The 19,519-nt window shown below is 37.1% G+C and overlaps 1 protein-coding gene across 1 annotated transcript; it reads left to right on the top strand.

The window, feature by feature from the left end:
• The first annotated feature begins 18,817 nt into the window (after positions 1-18,817).
• On the top strand, positions 18,818-19,087 carry LOC129485856 (small ubiquitin-related modifier 2-like). Its single transcript, XM_055284856.1, has one exon. The coding sequence runs from the start codon at positions 18,818-18,820 to the stop codon at positions 19,085-19,087; it is 270 nt and encodes an 89-aa protein (XP_055140831.1).
• The last annotated feature ends 432 nt before the right edge of the window (positions 19,088-19,519 follow it).

The following is a 19,519-nucleotide window of genomic DNA, read 5'->3' on the forward strand; positions in this document are numbered from 1 at the left end:
TTTTGAGACGGAGTCTTGCTCTGTCGCCCAGGCTGGAGTGCATTGGCGCAATCTCGGCTCACTGCAAACTCCACCTCCTGGGTTCACGCCATTCTCCTGCCTCAGCCTCTCCGAGTAGCTGGGACTACAGGCGCCCGCCACCACGCCCGGCTAATTTTTTTGTATTTTTAGTAGAGACGGGGTTTCACCGTGGTCTCGATCTCCTGACCTCGTGATTCACCCGCCTCGGCCTCCCAAAGTGCTGGGATTACAAGCGTGAGCCACCGCGCCCGGCCTACTTTAGATTTCTAAATCTTTTTCATAGAGTAATATTCCTCATTTTTGCATTTATTTTCTGCCTAAAGTTTGAAGGCAACGTTTAATTTTTTTCACTTTGCCCATATATATACAAGAGGAATATAAAGTGCTAAAAATATGTGCATTATATTTGCTTATATTGTTCTTATATGAAGAAGGAAAAATGAACAAAATGAAAATATTTATTAGCTGAGCTAACACAAAGCACTCCTCCAAACTTCTGCAAACTGTGCTAACGTGATTATTTTTAATCCCACATTTTTGGGTGGTAAATAAACTTTAGAAACTCAAAGCATTATTTTTACACGTTTAATCTTTCATTAATAAGTCTTGAAGCAGCGCCTACCCCTCTTCCCTGTGAAGTGCTTGTTTTGCATTCCTTTTTGCCTGAGAGTCTTCTTCTCAGCAGTATTTCAGAACTGACAGTTTTGCTTGTGGAGATAAGAGCTTGAGGTCTCGGTAGCATGCTGAGTACTCCAGAGTTTCCAAAAAACAAACGAAGACCCTACACTTATAAAATCAGAAGATCAGCAAGACACTGAGAAACAGTGAGTATTGCAGTGTGGTGAAAAGAATAAAGCAGGTAAATTAATCATAATCTAGCCTTACCTTTGTAAAAAAAAATTCAGGGTCGGCTATTTTGTGTTATAGTTGGCCCTACCATTAATTTCTGATTTTGCTTTAAATTCTGGATGACAACAGCCTAGAAGAAATGCTGTTTATTTATAAAAGAGGTATAAATATATGTAAAACATTTCTAAAACTGTTTCTAAAACAGGTTTCTATATGCTTTGAAATATGCCCAAACAATATGTTTAGGAATAGTTAAATTAGGACAGTGAAAACTAACGAAGGACTAAATAGACCAACCATTATCTGACCCAGCAGCTGTTGATGTTGATAATAAACACTTTAAAAAAAAATCAAGGTTTTGGGAGTTTGTTTTGTTTTGTTTTTAATATGAGATATTCTGTAGATCCAAAAGAGAAACACCTATTTCTTTTTTTTTTTTCCACAATGATTAAGTACAATCCAGGTTTTTCAGGCCTCCCCAAACGTCTCTATAGTCAGGATTTTATAATAGGATTAACCAAGATGTCACAGCTTCTTTCCTATAACCTCAGATATAAAAACTGCAGTCTGTCAAACTAATCCTTCTAAATATTTCTGGGGCATCTTTCATGTGCTCTTGAGAATGGCCTCTCCTGCCAGTCATAGCTATCCCTAAAAGCAGGAGCTAAAGACAGTCTTATCCAACAAGCATCTCATCTTCTGCTCAAGCAGTAGCTGAAGAGTTTCCAGGATAACAAAGCTCTTTCCTTTCGATTATTTTTCTTTCTCTTTCTTTCCTTACTTTTCTTTTTATCTCTCTCCTTCTTTCTTTCCCTTTGATTATTAAAATAGGTATTTTAGAATACCTATACATTACAAAGTCTTTATACTATAACTCTTTAAAATTCCTTTTCTTTCTTTTTTTTCTATTCCCCAGTCCATACAAGTTCAATAATTTCTGTACTAATAATATTTAAAGCACATTATTTAAGACTTAAGAAACCTCAACAGTAAATGCTAACCCATAATTAAGAATAAATAATCAAAATTTTCAAAGCAGTTATTTTTTCTTTGAGACAGTGTCTCACTCTGTTGCTCAGGCTGGAATACAGTGGCATCAACACAGCTCACTGTAGCCTCAATTTCCCAGGCTCAAGCAATTCTCCTGCCTCAGCCTCTCAAGTAGCTAGGATTACAGGTACTCACCCCATGGGCCTGGGTAATTTTTTAAATTTTTTAAGAGATGGGGTTTCCCTCTCTTACCTAGGCTGCATAAATATGTTTTAAATGCTACTTGTACACATTCTGATGTGAAATATTTTATCTTAATTCTACAGTTGATATCTATTTAGCTATAGATGAAACTCAAGAGTCTTGCTTTTGGTCTGTGCCCTTTTTGTTGTTGGTCTACTTCTTCCTTCTTTGAATACATACCACAGGGCCTTGTATAAAGCATGAATGAACCCAGTGGAGGGGAACCAGTTACAATGTGGACAGCAAGCACTATACCAAACTCAGCATCTTCTCTTCTCCTCTAACAACCAAACATTTTTACTGGGTCATGTAGTGTACTTGAATCACAGTAGCCTTATTAACCCTGATGTAAATCAGATTTGGTGACCTGCTCTTTCAGTTTTCCAGGCATATTAAAACATGTCTAATTTTGTTTATTCTTGAAATGTAAATATGCTATACCCACCTTATTTTATCTTTATTTTCAAAGTTTAATCAGGTCAGTATATCCTTCTAGAACACAGTAACTAAAAAGTCTGAGTCAGACTGGCAGTTTTCCACTGTTTATGTGATCTTTCATTTCAATTAAACTTTATGAAAATATGCACCCCAAATAAAATAAAGCATGAAGAGAATTCTTGACTCTTTCACACTGGACTCATTATACAGCTTGGCTATACTAGGAAAATGTGTGTACGATCTTTTAATCAATAATCAAAGCTATCAGCTCTTACTAGAGTTGGTTTTCAGATCCTGAATAGGCATCACTGTGTATCAGTGAATCAAACACCTTCTTTGCATTCAGTAGGAGCATTATTATACAGATCAAATCAATCTAAAATGAAAAGCAGGGCAGCCATATTTAATGAGGAAGACAATAACAAAGTGGCAGTGGAAGAGCTTTAGGAATATGTGTGGAGTTTTTTTTCTCTCTCTCTCTCTTTTTTAGTAATATTTGCTGGAACCATGATTCTGTGGTGAGCTACCTCCCTTACTGCATCATTTTTCTGTACCAGGTTAGCCGAAGAGGTAAATGGAGAATCGCTATCTCCAGCCCTTTTTATAAAGCATGACAATATTACACACAATAATGTTCTTAACCCTCTTATAATTTAATGAAAAATTGAAACAATGAACAGAAGCATGACATTTGATACACTGAAAGCTTCAAGTGAATAAATTTTCTAACAACTCCTAGCAACACTGACCCATGAGTTTTAGAAGGAATAAGAAACTTGCTAAAAGCAGTATCATGAATAAGTCATTTTGAAAATCTGACTCAGAGAACAAAAGTTCAGCCTCAGCCTTATGACAATGACCCAAAGCATATTGCATAGATAATTCAGCTGAATATTGACATTTAGATTCCTCAGTTGCTTAATGAGCATTGTGACAGAATCATGTTAAATTATCATGGTGAAGATAGATAATTACCCAGTCAAATTATTTTCAATTTCTGCATTATTTTGCACTACTTTGTGAATGTAGAATCACTTTAAGTCACCATACTCATCATCACTGACGGAGAAAGAGCAACAGAGTAACCAGGCAGATCACACAGGCTCTGGAATTTCCATACCAAAGAAAAGTGTGTAAAGGAGATAATTTAATGAAACTTAAGAAACACCAGCAACAGGTGCTTACACTTTAATAGAGATTAAGTAATCAAAACATTTTAAAAAGTTATAAACATAGTAGAAATATTTTATGTATATATTCTGTTTTGAAATATTTTGTTCTTCTTGATTTTAAAGTAGACAATATCTGCTTAGCCATTCTTCAAACTCAGAGTATGACATTAACTCTGTGTTTCATCATTGCTGGTCTACTTATTTTTATTTCTTACTTCCATGTCTGTATGTCTCAAAGGCTTTACTTTTTCCCTCTGCCAGCTCAGTTGCAGGCAAGTAACAATCATTCTTCAACTTAAATACTGAAAGGTAGGGAGATTTACTTCTGTCATTTTATTGCTATTGTGCCATTCTAAAATAAAATTGTTACATTTTTGCATATATTTTTGTAGCCATCTAAAATAGATTGTTTTTGAATAAAACTTTTAATATAATAATATATTTTTGTGTGCCCTTTCAAATATGCTCATTTTACATTGGTTATTACACACTAAAATCAGTTGTCATAATAATAATTATTATTGTTTTAATTTTTTAAATTTCAATAGGTTTTTGGGGAACAGGTGGTGTTTGGTTACATGAATAAGTTATTTACTGGTGATTTATAGAATTATGGTTCACCTATTACCCTACCAGTGTACACTGTACCAAATGTGCAGTCTTTTATCCCTCACTGCCCCCAACCCTACCCCGCTGAGTTCCCAAAGTCCAATGTATCATTCTTACGCCTTTGCATCCTCACAGCTTAGCTCCCACATGAGAGTGTGGATGTGCAATGTTGGGTTTCTTGTTTCTGAGTTACTTGACTTAGAATAATAGTCTCCTATTCCATCCAGGTTGCTGCGAATGTCATTATTTCATTCTTTTTTATGGTTGAGTAGTATATCATGTCTACATATACCACATTTTCCTCATTCACTTGTTGACTAATGGAATTTGGGCTGGTCCCATGTTTTTGCAATTGCAAATGGTGCTGCTATAAACATGTATGTGCAAGTGTCTTTGTCGTATAATGACTTCTTTTCCTCTGGGTAGATAGCCTAGTAGTGGGGTTACTGGATTAAACAATTGATCTACTTTTAGTTCTTTAAAGAATCTCCATACCGTTTTCCATTGTGGTTATACTAATTTACATTCCCACCAACAGTGTAAAAGTGTTCCATTTTCACCACATCCTCACCAACATCTATTATTATTATTTTTATTTTTTTCATTATTCATTTTTTTTTTCTTGCAGGAGTAAAGTGATATCGTATTGTGGTTTTGATTTGCATTTCCCTGATCGTTAGTGATGTTGAGCATTTTTCCATATGCTTGTTGGCCATTACTATATCTTCTTTTAAGAATTGTCTATTCATGTCCTTAGCCCACTTTTTGATGGGATTTTTTTTATTTTTTCTTGCTGATTTATTTGAGTTCTTTGTAGATTCTGAATATTAGTCCTTTGTTGGATGTATAGATTTTGAAGATTTTATCCTACTCTGTCTGTTAACTCTGCTGATTATTTCTTCTGCTGTGCAGAGGCTTTTTGGTTTTATTAAGTCCCACCTATTTATCTTTGTTTTTGTTGCATTTGCTTTTGGGTTCTTGGTCATGAACTCTTTGCCTAAGCCAATGTCTACAAGAGTTTTCCGATGTTATGTTCTAGAATTTTTATGGTTTGGGAGCTTAGATTTAAGCTTTGTTCCACCTTGAGTTGATTTTTTTACAAGGTGAGAGATGAGGATCCAGTTTTATTCTTCTACATGTGGCTTTCTAATTATCCCACCACTATTTGTTGCATAGGATTCCTTTCCTCACTTTCTGATTTTGTTTGCTTTGTTGAATATCAGTTGGCAGTAAGTATTTGGCTTTACTTCTGGGTTCTCTATTCTGTTACATTGGTCTATGTCCCTAATTTTATACCAATACCATATTGTTTGGGTGACTATGGCCTTATAGTATAGTTTGAAGTTGAGTAATGTGATGCCTCTAGATTTGTTCTTTTTGCTTTATCTTGCTTTGGCTCTGTGGGCTTTTTTGTGGTTGTTTCCATATGAATTTTAGGATTTTTTTTTCTAGTTCTGTGAAGAATGATGTTGGTATTTAGATGGGAATTTCATCAAATGTATAGATTGCTTTCGACAATATGGTCATTTTCACAATATTAATTTTACCTATCCTTGAGCATGGTTTGGGTTCCATTTGTTTGTGTCATTTATGATTTCTTTTAGCAGTGTTTTTAGCTTTCTTTGTAGAAGTCTTTCCCCTTTTTGGTTAGGTATATACCTAAGCATTTTATTATTATTATTATCATTATTATTGCAACTATTGTGAAAGGGGTTGAGTTCTTGATTTGATTCTCGGCTTGGTCACTATTGGTGTATAGCAGAGCTTCTGATTTGTGTATGTTAATTTTGTATCCTGAAATTTTGTTGAATTAATTTACCAGTTCTAGGAGTTTTTTGGATGAGTCTTTAGGGTTTTCTAGGTATACAATCATATCATAAGCAAACAGTGACAGTTTGACTTCCTTTTTACTGACTTGGATGCCCTTTATTTCTTTCTCTTGTCTGATTGCTCTGGCTAGAACTTCAGTACTATATTATGCTGAATAGAAGTGGTGAAAGTGAGTATTCTTGTCTTGTTCCAGTTCTCAGGGCTTTTAGCTTTTTCCCATTCAGTACATTGTTGACTGTGGTTTGTCATATATGGCTTTTATTACTTTAAGGGATGTTGTTTGTATGCCAGTTCTGCTAAGGATTTTAATCATAAAAAAGATGCTGGATTTTGTCAAATTCTTTTTCTGTGTCTATTGAGATGATCATGTGATTTTTGTTTTTAATTCTGTTTATTTGGTGTATCACATTTATTTACTCATATATGTTAAATCATCCCTGCATCCCTGGTATGAAACCCAGTTGATCATGGGGAATTTTCTTTTTGATATGCTGTTAGATTTGGTTCACTAGTATTTTGTTGAGGATTTTTTCATCTATGTTCATCAGGGATATTGATCTGTAGTTTTCTTTTTTTGTTATGCCCTTCCCTGGTTTTGGTATTAAGGTGATGCTGGCTTCATAGACTGATTTAGGGAGGTTTCCCTCTTTCTATATCTTTTGGAATATGTCAATGGATTTGTACCAGTTCTTTGAATGTCTGTTAGAATTCAGCTTCTGATAGAAGTCAAGTCCTGGACTTTTTTGTTGTTGGCAATTTTTTATTACCATTTCAATCTCGCTGCTTGTTATTCATCTGTTCAGAGATTGTTTATCTTCCTGGTTTAATGTAGGAAGGCTGTATATTTCCAGGAATCTCCTCTGGGTTTCTAGCTTATCCAAATAAAGGTGTTTATATTACTCTTGAATTATATTTTGTATTTCTGTATTATCAGTTGTAATATCTCCCGTTTTGTTTCTAATTGAGATTATTTGAACCTTCACTCTTCTTTTCTTGATTAATCTCGCTAGTAGTCAATTTTATTTCTTTTCAAAGAACCAGCTTTTTGTTTCATGTATCTTTTGCGTTGTTTTTGTTTGTTTCTTTTTTGTTGTTGTTGTTCTGCTCTGATCTTCGTTATTTTTTTTCTTCTACTGGGTTTGCATTTGGATTGTTCTTGTTTTTCCAGTTCCATTAGGTGTAACCTTAGATTGTCTATTTGTGCTCTTTCAGACTTTTTAATGTAGGCATTTAATGCTATGAACTTTACTTTTAGCACCACTTTTGCTGTATCTCAGAAGTTTTAATAGGTTGTTTCACTATTACCTTCAGTTCAAGTCATTTTTAAAATTTCTATCTTGATTTCATTGTTGACCCAATGATCATTCAGGAGCAGGTTATTTAATTTCCATTCATTTGCTTGGTTTTGAGGGTTCCTTTGGGAGCCGATTTACAATTTTATTCCACTGTGGCCTGAGAGATTACTTGATGTAATTTCAATTTTCTTAAATTTACTGAGTCTTGTTTTGTGGCTACCACATGGCCTATTGTGGAGGATGTTCTATGTGCTGATGAATAGAATGTATATTCTGCAACTGTTGAGTAGGATGTTCTGTAAATATCTATTAAGTCCATTTGTTCTAGAGTATCCTATCCACCATTTTAATCACGAATTCTGTCCTTATAATTAAATACTAATTCATACTTACAGTGTGGTCAGCAGAATTATAAGATGGCTTCCAAGATCCTTGTCCCTTGATGTATAAACCCCGCTTAACCTCCAGGAACTTTGAATAAGGTTGATTTTATTCCTGTAGTTTGGTTATATTACTTGGCATAATTGACTTTAAGAAAGGAAGATTATCTAGGGCAACCTGACTTAATCATTTGAGCCCTTAAAAGAGCCTAGAATTTCCTTGAGGTCAGAGATTCAAAGTGCAAGAGAGTCATCCTCCATTGTGAGTCATTTGACTGGGAAAGTATAGCCTCTAGAAGCTGAAAGTGTCTGCCAGCTGACAGGCAGCAGGGAAATGAGTTCCTCAGTACTATAAGGAACTAAATTCAGCGGACAACCTGAATGAACTTGGAAAAGAAATATTCCCGGCCTGGCACAGTGGCTCATGCCGGTAATCGCAGCACTTTGAGAGGTCGAGGCAGGTGGGTCATCTGAGATCAGGAGATCGAGATCAGCCTAGCCAACATGGTGAAACCCCGTCTCTACTAAAAGAATACAAAAATTAGCTGGGCATGGAGGTGGGCACCTGTAATCCCAGCTACTCGGGAGGTCGAGGCAGGAGATTCGATTGAACTCGGGAGACGGAGGTTGCGGTGAGCCGAGATCGCGCCATCGCACTTCAGTCTGGGCGACAAGAGCAAAACTCCATCTAAAAAAAAAAAAAGAAAAAAGAGAAAAAAGAAAAGAAAAAAGAAAAAAAAGAAAGAAATATTCCACATGGTCTCTAGGAAAAGTAGCACAGCCCCACCAACATTTTGTTTTCAGTCTTGTACAGCCTGGACAGCACACCAGCCATGCTAAGCCTGGATTTCTGAGCTACAGAACTGTGAGCTAATAAGGGGGCATTGTTTGAAACGCTATGTTTGTGGTACTTTGTTATGTGGCAACAGCATATTCTAATACAAGCGGTATCTATAATATGCTAAATTTTTCACATTTATTGTTACATTTAACAATGAAAATAATCCCGTGAGAAAAGTACTGTTGTTACCTCTGTTTTACAATGAGAATAAAAAATGATCGAGGGGAATAACTTGCCTCAAGTCAGGAATTAGATTAAAAATCTCATCTATCTGAACTTATAAATGTAATTTTGCCCACTAAATTATGTTTTCTTCTGTGGTATTTTCTTCCCATACTGTGATCTGAACCACAGTCTGAACTACCTTGATAATGAAACCACTAAACAGATGGAAGTCTGAAATTTGTTTTAATAACTAACAGGAAAGTAGGAAAAAGAAAACAGAAAAATGTAAAATAGCAAAGGCAAATATAAAACAAAAACTAAAATGGGAGACTGAAGCCTTAATATGCCAATAAGTACATTAAATATAAATACACTAAACATACAAATTATAAAACACATACTGGAAAATTGGATTGAAAACCATGATCCAACTATTAGTTGTCTACAAAAAAATCACTTTAAATATAACAATATAGGTCAGCTAAAAGGGGAAGTATGGAAACACATATATAATGTAAATATTAATCAAAGGACAGGAGAAGTGGCTATGTTTTGTATAAAATATATTTCAGAGCAAAAAGATTTTCAGAGACAGAGAAGGTGTTATATAATGATAAATTGGTCAATCCACCAAGTAGTGGATTCACGTAGCAATAATAGATGAATATTTACCAAACAATAGAGCTGCAGATTATGCAAGGCAAAAACTGAAAGAACATTAAGGAAAAATATACCAATCCACAATTATAGTTGGTGACTTCAATACCTCCCTCAATAATTGATAGAGTGACAAGACAGAAAATGAGCAAAGATATCAATAACACTATGAACCAACAGATAAAAGTGATATTTATAGACTAGTTCACACAACAATGGCAGAATAGATTTTTTTTTTTTACATTTATCTGGAAAATACATCAAGATAGACTACATCCTGGAAACAAAAAAGCATGTCTCAATAAATTTAAAAGAATTATATGTATGGTGTTCTCTGATTAAAATGAAATTAAACTAGAAATTAATAACAAAAAGATAATAAGGAAAAACTTCAAAAGTTGAAAACTAAACAATGCAATTATAAATAACTCACAGGTCAAAGAGGATGTCCCAAGGGGCATTAAATACAAACACACAAACAGAAAGCATTGAACCAAATAAAGTTTAAAATACAACATTTCAAAATTTGTCGAATTCAGCTAAAACAATGTTGTGTGGAAAATTTGTAGCTCTGTCAAATTTTAAATGTCTTAAACTCTGTCAAAAAGAAAAACAAAACAAAAATAAATAACTGAAAACAAAAATATTAATTTGTTCTTTATGTAGAGCGAAAAAGCTTTACATGACACAAAAGTATGTTTCAACAAACTGACTTCTTTTTTTTTTTTAAACAAAATTTTTATTACTTCAGCCTCTGAAATAATGAAGCACATTTGTGAGTATTCATACATAAAATGCTGTCCAAAATAAATTATTCAAAGAAATAAGTAGGATATTGAAGAGAGAACATAGAATGCTGTCATTTATGCAATATATTGTATTTCCAGAAGGATACAGAAGAAACTGGCAATGGTGATTGCCTTTGAAGATGGACAATGGATGGCCAGGAGAAATGTTGGATGAGAACTTACTTCACATTGAATTGTCATAATTTTTTAGTTTTGTATAATGTGTATATACTGCCTATTTATAAATATTAAACATTTTTAAAGGGATACAAAACATAGTATTCATGAATACATTTTAAAAGACTAAAAATTATGCACCAGTGGAATTAATATTTTAAATGCTATGATACTGTTTATTAACATCTATCTATAGCAGAGCAAGAATACTGGCTGAAATAAATCAATAGATACGGCATGTGTAATACCTCACCTATTTTGCTGCTATATCCATCATTGTTTTAAAAACGTAACTGATCTGGTGGTAGGATAAATGAAAAATTTTTTTTTTATTTTTTTATTTTTAAATTTTTATTTAAAAAATTTTTTTTTTCTTTTATTATACTTTAGGGTTTTAGGGTACATGTGCACAATGTGCAGGTTTGTTACATATGTATCCATGTGCCATGTTGATTTCCTGCACCCATTAACTCGTCATTTAGCATTAGGTGTATCTCCTAATGCTGTCCCTCCCCCCTCCCCCCACCCCACAACAGTCCCCGGAGCGTGATGCTCCCCTTCCTGTGTCCATGAGTTCTCATTGTTCAATTCCCACCTATGAGTGAGAACATGCGGTGTTTGGTTTTTTGTCCTTGCGATAGTTTACTGAGAATGATGTTTTCCAGTTTCATCCATGTCCCTACAAAGGACACGAACTCATCATTTTTTGTGGCTGCATAGTATTCCATGGTGTATATGTGCCACATTTTCTTAATCCAGTCTATCGTTGTTGGACATTTGGGTTGGTTCCAACTCTTTGCTATTGTGAATAGTGCCACAATAAACATACGTGTGCATGTGTCTTTATAGCAGCATGATTTATAGTCCTTTGGGTATATACCCAGTAATGGGATGGCTGGGTCAAATGGTATTTCTAGTTCTAGATCCCTGAGGAATCGCCACACTGACTTCCACAATGGTTGAACTAGTTTACAGTCCCACCAACAGTGTAAAAGTGTTCCTATTTCTCCACATCCTCTCCAGCACCTGTTGTTTCCTGATTTTTTAATGATGGCCATTCTAACTGGTGTGAGATGGTATCTCACTGTGGTTTTGATTTGCATTTCTCTGATGGCCAGTGATGAGGAGCATTTCTTCATGTGTTTTTTGGCTGCATAAATGTCTTCTTTTGAGAAGTGTCTGTTCATGTCCTCTGCCCACTTTTTGATGGGGTTGTTTGTTTTTTTCTTGTAAATTTGTTTGAGTTCATTGTAGATTCTGGATATTAGCCCTTTGTCAGATGAGTAGGTTGCAAAAATGTTCTCCCATTGTGTAGGTTGCCTGTTCACTCTGATGATAGTTTCTTTTGCTGTGCAGAAGCTCTTTAGTTTAATGAGATCCCATTTGTCGATTTTGGCTTTTGTTGCCATTGCTTTTGGTGTTTTAGACATGAAGTCCTTGCCCACGCCTATGACCTGAATGGTATTGCCTAGGTTTTCTTGTAGAATTTTAATGGTTTTAGGTCTAACATATAAGTCTTTAATCCATCTTGAATTAATTTTTGTATAAGGTGTAAGGAAGGGATCCAGTTGCAGCTTTCTACATATGGCTAGCCAGTTTTCCCAGCACCATTTATTAAATAGGGAATCCTTTCCCCATTTCTTGTTTTTGTCAGGTTTGTCAAAGATCAGATAGTTGTAGCTATGCGGCATCGTTTCTGAGGGCTCTGTTCTGTTCCATTGATCTATGTCTCTGTTGTGGTACCAGTACCATGCTGTTTTGGTTACTGTAGCCTTGTAGTATAGTTTAAAGTCAGGTAGCGTGATGCCTCCAGCTTTGTTCTTTTGGCTTAGGATTGACTTGGCGATGCGGGCTCTTTTTTGGTTCCATATGAACTTTAAAGTAGTTTTTTCCAATTCTGTGAAGAAAGTCATTGGTAGCTTGATGGGGATGGCATTGAATCTATAAATTACCTTGGGCAGTATGGCCATTTTCACGATATTGATTCTTCCAACCCATGAGCATGGAATGTTCTTCCATTTGTTTGTATCCTCTTTTATTTCATTGAGCAGTGGTTTGCAGTTCTCCTTGAAGAGGTCCTTCACATCCCTTGTAAGTTGGATTCCTAGGTATTTTATTCTCTTTGAAGCAATTGTGAATGGGAGTTCACTCATGATTTGGCTCTCTGTTTGTCTGTTATTGGTGTACAAGAATGCTTGTGATTTTTGTACATTAATTTTGTATCCTGAGACTTTACTGAAGTTGCTAATCAGCTTAAGGAGATTTTGGGCTGAGACAATGGGGTTTTCTAGATATACAATCATGTCATCTGCAAACAGGGACAATTTGACTTCCTCTTTTCCTAATTGAATACCCTTTATTTCCTTCTCCTGCCTGATTGCTTTGGCCAGAACTTCCAGCACTATGTTGAATAGGAGTGGTGAGAGAGGGCATCCCTGTCTTGTGCCAGTTTTCAGAAGGAATGCTTCCAGTTTTTGCCCATTCAGTATGATATTGGCTGTGGGTTTGTCGTAGATAGCTCTTATTATTTTGAGATACGTCCCATCAATATCTAATTTATTGAGAGTTTTTAGCATGAAGGGTTGTTGAATTTTGTCAAAGGCCTTTTCTGCATCTATTGAGATAATCATGTGGTTTTTGTCTTTGGTTCTGTTTATATGCTGGATTACATTTATTGATTTGCGTATGTTGAACCAGCCTTGCATCCCAGGGATGAAGCCCACTTGATCATGGTGGATAAGCTTTTTGATGTGCTGCTGGATTCGGTTTGCCAGTATTTTATTGAGGATTTTTGCATCAATGTTCATCAAGGATATTGGTCTGAAATTCTCTTTTTTGGTTATGTCTCTGCCAGGTTTTGGTATCAGGACGATGCTGGCTTCGTAAAATGTGTTAGGGAGGATTCCCTCTTTTTCTATCGATTGGAATAGTTTCAGAAGGAATGGTACCAGTTCCTCCTTGTACCTCTGGTAGAATTCAGCTGTGAATCCATCAGGTCCTGGACTCTTTTTGGTTGGTAAGCTATTGATTATTGCCACAATTTCAGAATCTGTTATTGGTCTATTCAGAGATTCAACTTCTTCCTGGTTTAGTCTTGGGAGGGTGTATTTGTCGAGGAATTTATCCATTTCTTCTAGATTTTCTAGTTTATTTGCATAGAGGTGTTTGTAGTATGCTCTGATGGTAGATTGTATTTCTGTGGGATCGGTGGTGATATCCCCTTTTTCGTTTTTTATTGCATCTATTTGATTCTTCTCTCTTTTCTTCTTTATTAGTCTTGCTAGCGGTCCATCAATTTTGTTGATCTTTTCAAAAAACCAGCTCCTGGATTCATTAATTTTTTGAAGGGTTTTTTGTGTCTCTATTTCCTTCAGTTCTGCTCTGATTTGAGTTATTTCTAGCCTTCTGCTAGCTTTTGAATGTGTTTGCTCTTGCTTTTCTAGTTCTTTTAATTGTGATGTTAGGGTGTCAATTTTGGATCTTTCCTGCTTTCTCTTGTGGGCATTTAGTGCTATAAATTTCCCTCTACACACTGCTTTGAACGTGTCCCAGAGATTCTGGTATGTTGTGTCTTTGTTCTCGTTGGTTTCAAAGAACATCTTTATTTCTGCCTTCATTTCATTATGTACCCAATAGTCATTCAGGGGTAGGTTGTTCAGTTTCTATGTAGTTGAGCGGTTTTGACTGAGTTTCTTAATCCTGAGTTCTAGTTTGATTGCACTGTGGTCTGAGAGACAGTTTGTTATAATTTCTGTTCTTTTACATTTGCTGAGAAGAGCTTTACTTCCAACTATGTGGTCAATTTTGGAATAGGTGTGGTGTAGTGCTGAAAAAAATGTATATTCTGTTGATTTGGGGTGGAGAGTTCTGTAGATGTCTATTAGGTCCACTTTATGTAGAGCTGAGTTCAATTCCTGGATATCCTTGTTAACTTTCTGTCTCGTTGATCTGTCTAATGCTGACAGTGGGGTGTTAAAATCTCCCATTATTATTGTGTGGGAGTTTAAGTCCCTTTGTAGGTCACTGAGGACTTGCTTTATGAATCTGGGTGCTCCTGTGTTGGGTGCATATATATTTAGGATAGTTAGCTCTTCTTGTTGAATTGATCCCTTTACCATTATGTAATGGCCTTCTTTGTCTCTTTTGATCTTTGTTGGTTTAAAGTCTATTTTATCAGAGACTAGGATTGCAACCCCTGCCTTTTTTTGTTTTCCAGTTGCTTGATAGATCTTCCTCCATCCCTTTATTTTGAGTCTATGTGTGTCTCTGCACGTGAGATGGGTTTCCTGAATACAGCACACTGATGGGTCCTGACTCCTTATCCAGTTTGCCAGTCTGTGTCTTTTGATTGGAGCATTTAGCCCATTTACATTTAACGTGAATATTGTTATGTGTGAATCTGATCCTGTCATTATGATGTTAGTTGGTTATTTTGCTCGTTAGTTGCTATAGTTTCTTCCTAGCCTCGATGGTCTTTACAATTTGGCATGTTTTTGCAGAGGCTGGTACCAGTTGTTCCTTTCCATGTTTAGTGCTTCCTTCAGGAGCTCTTTTAGGGCAGGCCTAGTGGTGACAAAATCACTCAGCGTTTGCTTGTCTGTAAAGTATTTTATTTCTCCTTCACTTATGAAGCTTAGTTTGGCGGGATAGGAAATTCTGGGTTGAAAATTCTTTTCTTTAAGAATGTTGAATATCGGCCCCCAGTCTCTTCTGGCTTGTAGAGTTTCTGCTGAGAGATCAGCTGTTAGTCTGATGGGCTTCCCTTTGTGGGTAACCCGACCTTTCTCTCTGGCTGCCCTTAACATTTTTTCCTTCATTTCAACTTTGGTGAATCTGACAATTATGTGTCTTGGAGTTGCCCTTCTCGAGGAGTATCTTTGTGGCGTTCTCTGTATTTCCTGAATCTGAATGCTGGCCTGCCTTGCTAGATTGGGGAAGTTCTCCTGGATAATATCTTGCAGAGTGTTTTCCAACTTGGTTCCATTCTCCCCATCATTTTCAGGTACACCAATCAGACGTAGGTTTGGTCTTTTCACATAGTCCCAAATTTCTTGGAGGCTTTGTTCATTTCTTTTTATTCTTTTTTCTCTAAACTTCCCTTCTCTCTTCATTTCATCTTCTATCAGCGATACCCTTTCTTCCAGTTGATCGCATCTGCTACTGAGGCTTCTGCATTCTTCGCGTAGTTCTCGAAACTTGGCTTTCAGCTCCATCATCTCCTTTAAGCCCTTCTCTCCATTGGTTATTCTAGTTATCCATTCTTCTAATTTTTTTTCAAAGTTTTTAACTTCTTTGCTATTGTTTTGAATTTCCTCTCGTAGCTCAGAGTAGTTTGATCGTCTGAAGCCTTCTTCTCTCAACTCATCAAAGTCATCCTCCATCCAGCTTTGTTCCGTTGCTGGTGAGGAACTGCGTTCCTTTGGAGGAGGAGAGGTGCTCTGTGTTTTAGAGTTTCCAGTTTTTTGGTCTGTTTTTTCCCCATCTTTGTGGTTTTGTCTACTTTTTGTCTTCGATGATGGTGATGTACAGATGGGTTTTTGGTGTGGATGTCCTTTCTGTTTGTTAATTTTCCTTCTACCAGACAAGACCCTCAGCTGCAGGTCTGTTGGAGTTTACTAGACGTCCACTCCAGACCCTGTTTGGCTGGGTGTCAGCACCGGTGGCTGCAGAACAGCGGATTTTCGTGAGACCACAAATTCAGCTGTCTGATAGTTCCTCTGAAAGTTTTGTCTCAGAGGAGTACCCGGTTGAATGAGGTGTCAGTCTGTCCCTACTGGGGGGGTGCCTCCCAGTTAGGCTGCTCAGGGGTGAGGGACCCACTTTAGGAGGCAGTCTGTCCGTTCTCAGATCTCCAGCAGCGTGCTGGGAGAACCACTACTCTCTTCAAAGCTGTCAGTCAGACAGGGACATTAAAGGCTGTGGAGGTTCTTGCTGAGTTTTTGGTTGTCTGTGCCCTGCCCCCAGAGGTGGAGCCTACAGAGGCAGGCAGGCCTCCTTGAGCTGTGGTGGGCTCCATCCAGTTCGAGCTTCCTGGCTGCTTTGTTTACCTAAGCAAGCCTGGGCAATGGCGGGCGCCCCTCCCCCAGCCTCGTTGCCGCCTTGCAGGGTGATCTCAGACTGCTGTGCTAGCAATCAGCAAGACTCTGTGGGCATAGGACCCTCCGAGCCAGGTGCGGGACACAATCTCCTAGTGTGCCGTTTTCCAGGCCCGTTGGAAAAGCGCAGTATTAGGACGGGACTGACCCGATATTCCAGGTGCCGTCTGTTTCCCCTTTCTTTGACTAGGAAAGGGAACTCCCTGACCCCTTGCGCTTCCCGAGTGAGGCAATGCCTCGCCCTGCTTCGGCTGGCGCACAGTGCGCTTCACCGACTGTCCTGAACCCACTGTTAGGCACTTCCTAGTGAGATGAAACCGGTACCTCAAGCAGAAATGCAGAAATCACCCGTCTTCTGTGTCGCTGGGGCTGGGAGCTCAACAAATTGACTTTATTGCAGGAAATGATAGAACCTGGTTTTCACAAAGTTGATAATTTTAGTGTACTTCAGTTTTAGTCATCATGCTCATTTAGGTCTTAAATTTCTAAAATTTTAGTATTTGCTACTTTTTAAGGACCCTTATATTCTAAATTGTATATTAGGATAGATCATTTTAGAAGTGTTATTTGTCTGAAATGTATGCATAGTATCTCAAATATATATATATATATATATATCTTCCTGAATGTTGTTCAATAATTATTTGTTTTTCATGAAATCTACCGCTTTCCTTCTGAGACACCCTGCATTAATCGTGCCTGCAAAACTCCTTTTTCTTTCCAGTTTTATGTCAAGTAGCATCTGCTCTGAGAAATTTGTATTCTCTACCTAAACACTATAATTTTTTAGATGTCCCTCCTGTTTGATCTAACTTTGTAATCCCCAAACTCTTTATGTTTATCTTTATTATGACAAATTGTATACTGTGCTTTAAATATTGATTCTTTTTTTTTTTTTTTTTTTTTTTTTTGCCTGTGTCAAGCACACTGCTGTAACATTTTAAAGGGCCAAAAAATGGGACCTTAAACTTTTGTTTTTTATTACTTCAAAATCACATGCTTAAAACATGGCAGGCACGGCCAGGCGTGGTGGCTCACGCCTGTAATCCCAGCATTTTGGGAGGCCGAGGCAGGCGGATCATGAGGTCAGGAGACGGAGACCATCCTGGCTAACACGGTGAAACCCCATCTCTACTAAAAAATAGAAAAAATTAGCACGGAGTGGTGGCGGGCGCCTGTAGTCCCAGCTACTCTGGAGGCTGAGGCAGGAGAATGGCGTGAACCCGGGAGGCGGAGCCTGCAGTGAGCCAAGATCGTGCCACTGCACTCCAGCCTGGGTGACAGAGCAAGACTCCGTCTCAAAAACAAACAAACAAACAAACAAAAAACGGCAAGCACTTGATACTGCTTGCTCACTTAGACACATACATGAAATGTAGATGTTTGTATAGTGCTTTCTAAGATTACCCTTTTTTTTTTTTTTTTTTTTGGTTTCTGCTGTAGAAGTATTTTAAAGTAATTGCTCTGCCTTTAAATAACACATGTCCAATTTGGAATTATCAGCTTGTTTCTTTGCACTGAAAACTATTTTTTATGAAAAGATTTCAAACACACTTAGAATCTTAAAAACATATTTCATTCATCTCATGTATTATTTTTAACACAGCCGTATTTTAAATTTGCTGTCAGTTTTATTCTTCTAATGTTCAAGAACAAATAAATATAAGCCATCAAATGTTTATGCCCTTGTTATTCCAATATTTTTTCAGCTGTTCTTCTTAAGCACTAAGCTTGCTTCTATTTAATCTATTGTGGGTAATTAAACCATATCATTTTCCTCTGCACAGGTATAACTAAACAGTTATACAATCCCACACACTAATCTCAAATCATTTAAATCCTATTAATTGATGAATGCATTCATCATTCATTTGAGGTGATGTGGTGAATCTTCAGAGATAACACCACAGGGCAAAACTTACAAAAAATTCATTATGATCACATAGATTGTGCATCTTCCACACATTCCATATCTATAATACTTCCTATCAGTAGGGACTTTGCCTACTACCTGTATAAGTCAGTGCTGGCACAGAATCAGACAGGCACGGTGCCTTGTCTAAGAAAATAAAGCACTAATAATCCCACCCAAATATATATAGTGTCCCACATAATTATTAGGAGACTATGACCAATATAAGCAGTATATATAATGAGGAAATATGAAGTAATCATATACAATTATAGGCTCCTGGTGCTTCTTGAAGCTTGTTTGTGCAGACTTGTTGCCTCTTTTGTGAAGTGGCAGCCAAAAAGACTCTGGGACCATGGCTGATGAAAAACCCAAGGAAAGATTCAAGACCAAGAACAGTGATGGTATTAATTTGAGGGTGGCAGGGCATGATCGTTCTGTAGTGCAGTTTAAGATGAAGATGGAGAGGTATACACCACTTAGTAAACTAATGAAAGCCTACTGGGAACGACAGGGCTTGTCAATGAGGCAAATCAGATTCCAGTTTGACAGGCAGCCAATCAATGAAACAGACACATGTGCACATTTGGAAATGGGATATGAAGATACAACTGCTGTGTTCTAGCAGTAGACAGGAGATATCCATGAAAAAGGAAAGCAGCAAGTGAAGCTGCTTCTTCACTCCAGAACAATGTGCTTAACAGACCAAGATTACATTCTCAATTAGAAAACTGCAATTTGGTTCCGTCACTTCCTGACTACTACAATACACTTTTTATTTCTTTTTTTTTTTTTTTTCTGGACGGGGTCTTACTCTGTCACCCAAGCTGGAGTGCAGTGATGTGATCATGGTTTACTGCAGCCTTTACCTCCCAGACTCAAGCAATCCTTCCAACTCAGCCACCACAGTAGCTGGGGCTATTGGCAGGTGCCACCATGCCCAGCTATTATTAAAAATTTTTTGTAGAGATGAGATCTCTCTATGTTGACCAGGCTGGTCTCAAACTCTTGAGCTCAAGTAATCCTCCTGTGTCGGCCTCCCAAAGTGATGGGATTA

This window comes from Symphalangus syndactylus, chromosome 7 (genome assembly GCF_028878055.3).
Source record: "Symphalangus syndactylus isolate Jambi chromosome 7, NHGRI_mSymSyn1-v2.1_pri, whole genome shotgun sequence".
NCBI lineage: Eukaryota > Metazoa > Chordata > Mammalia > Primates > Hylobatidae > Symphalangus > Symphalangus syndactylus.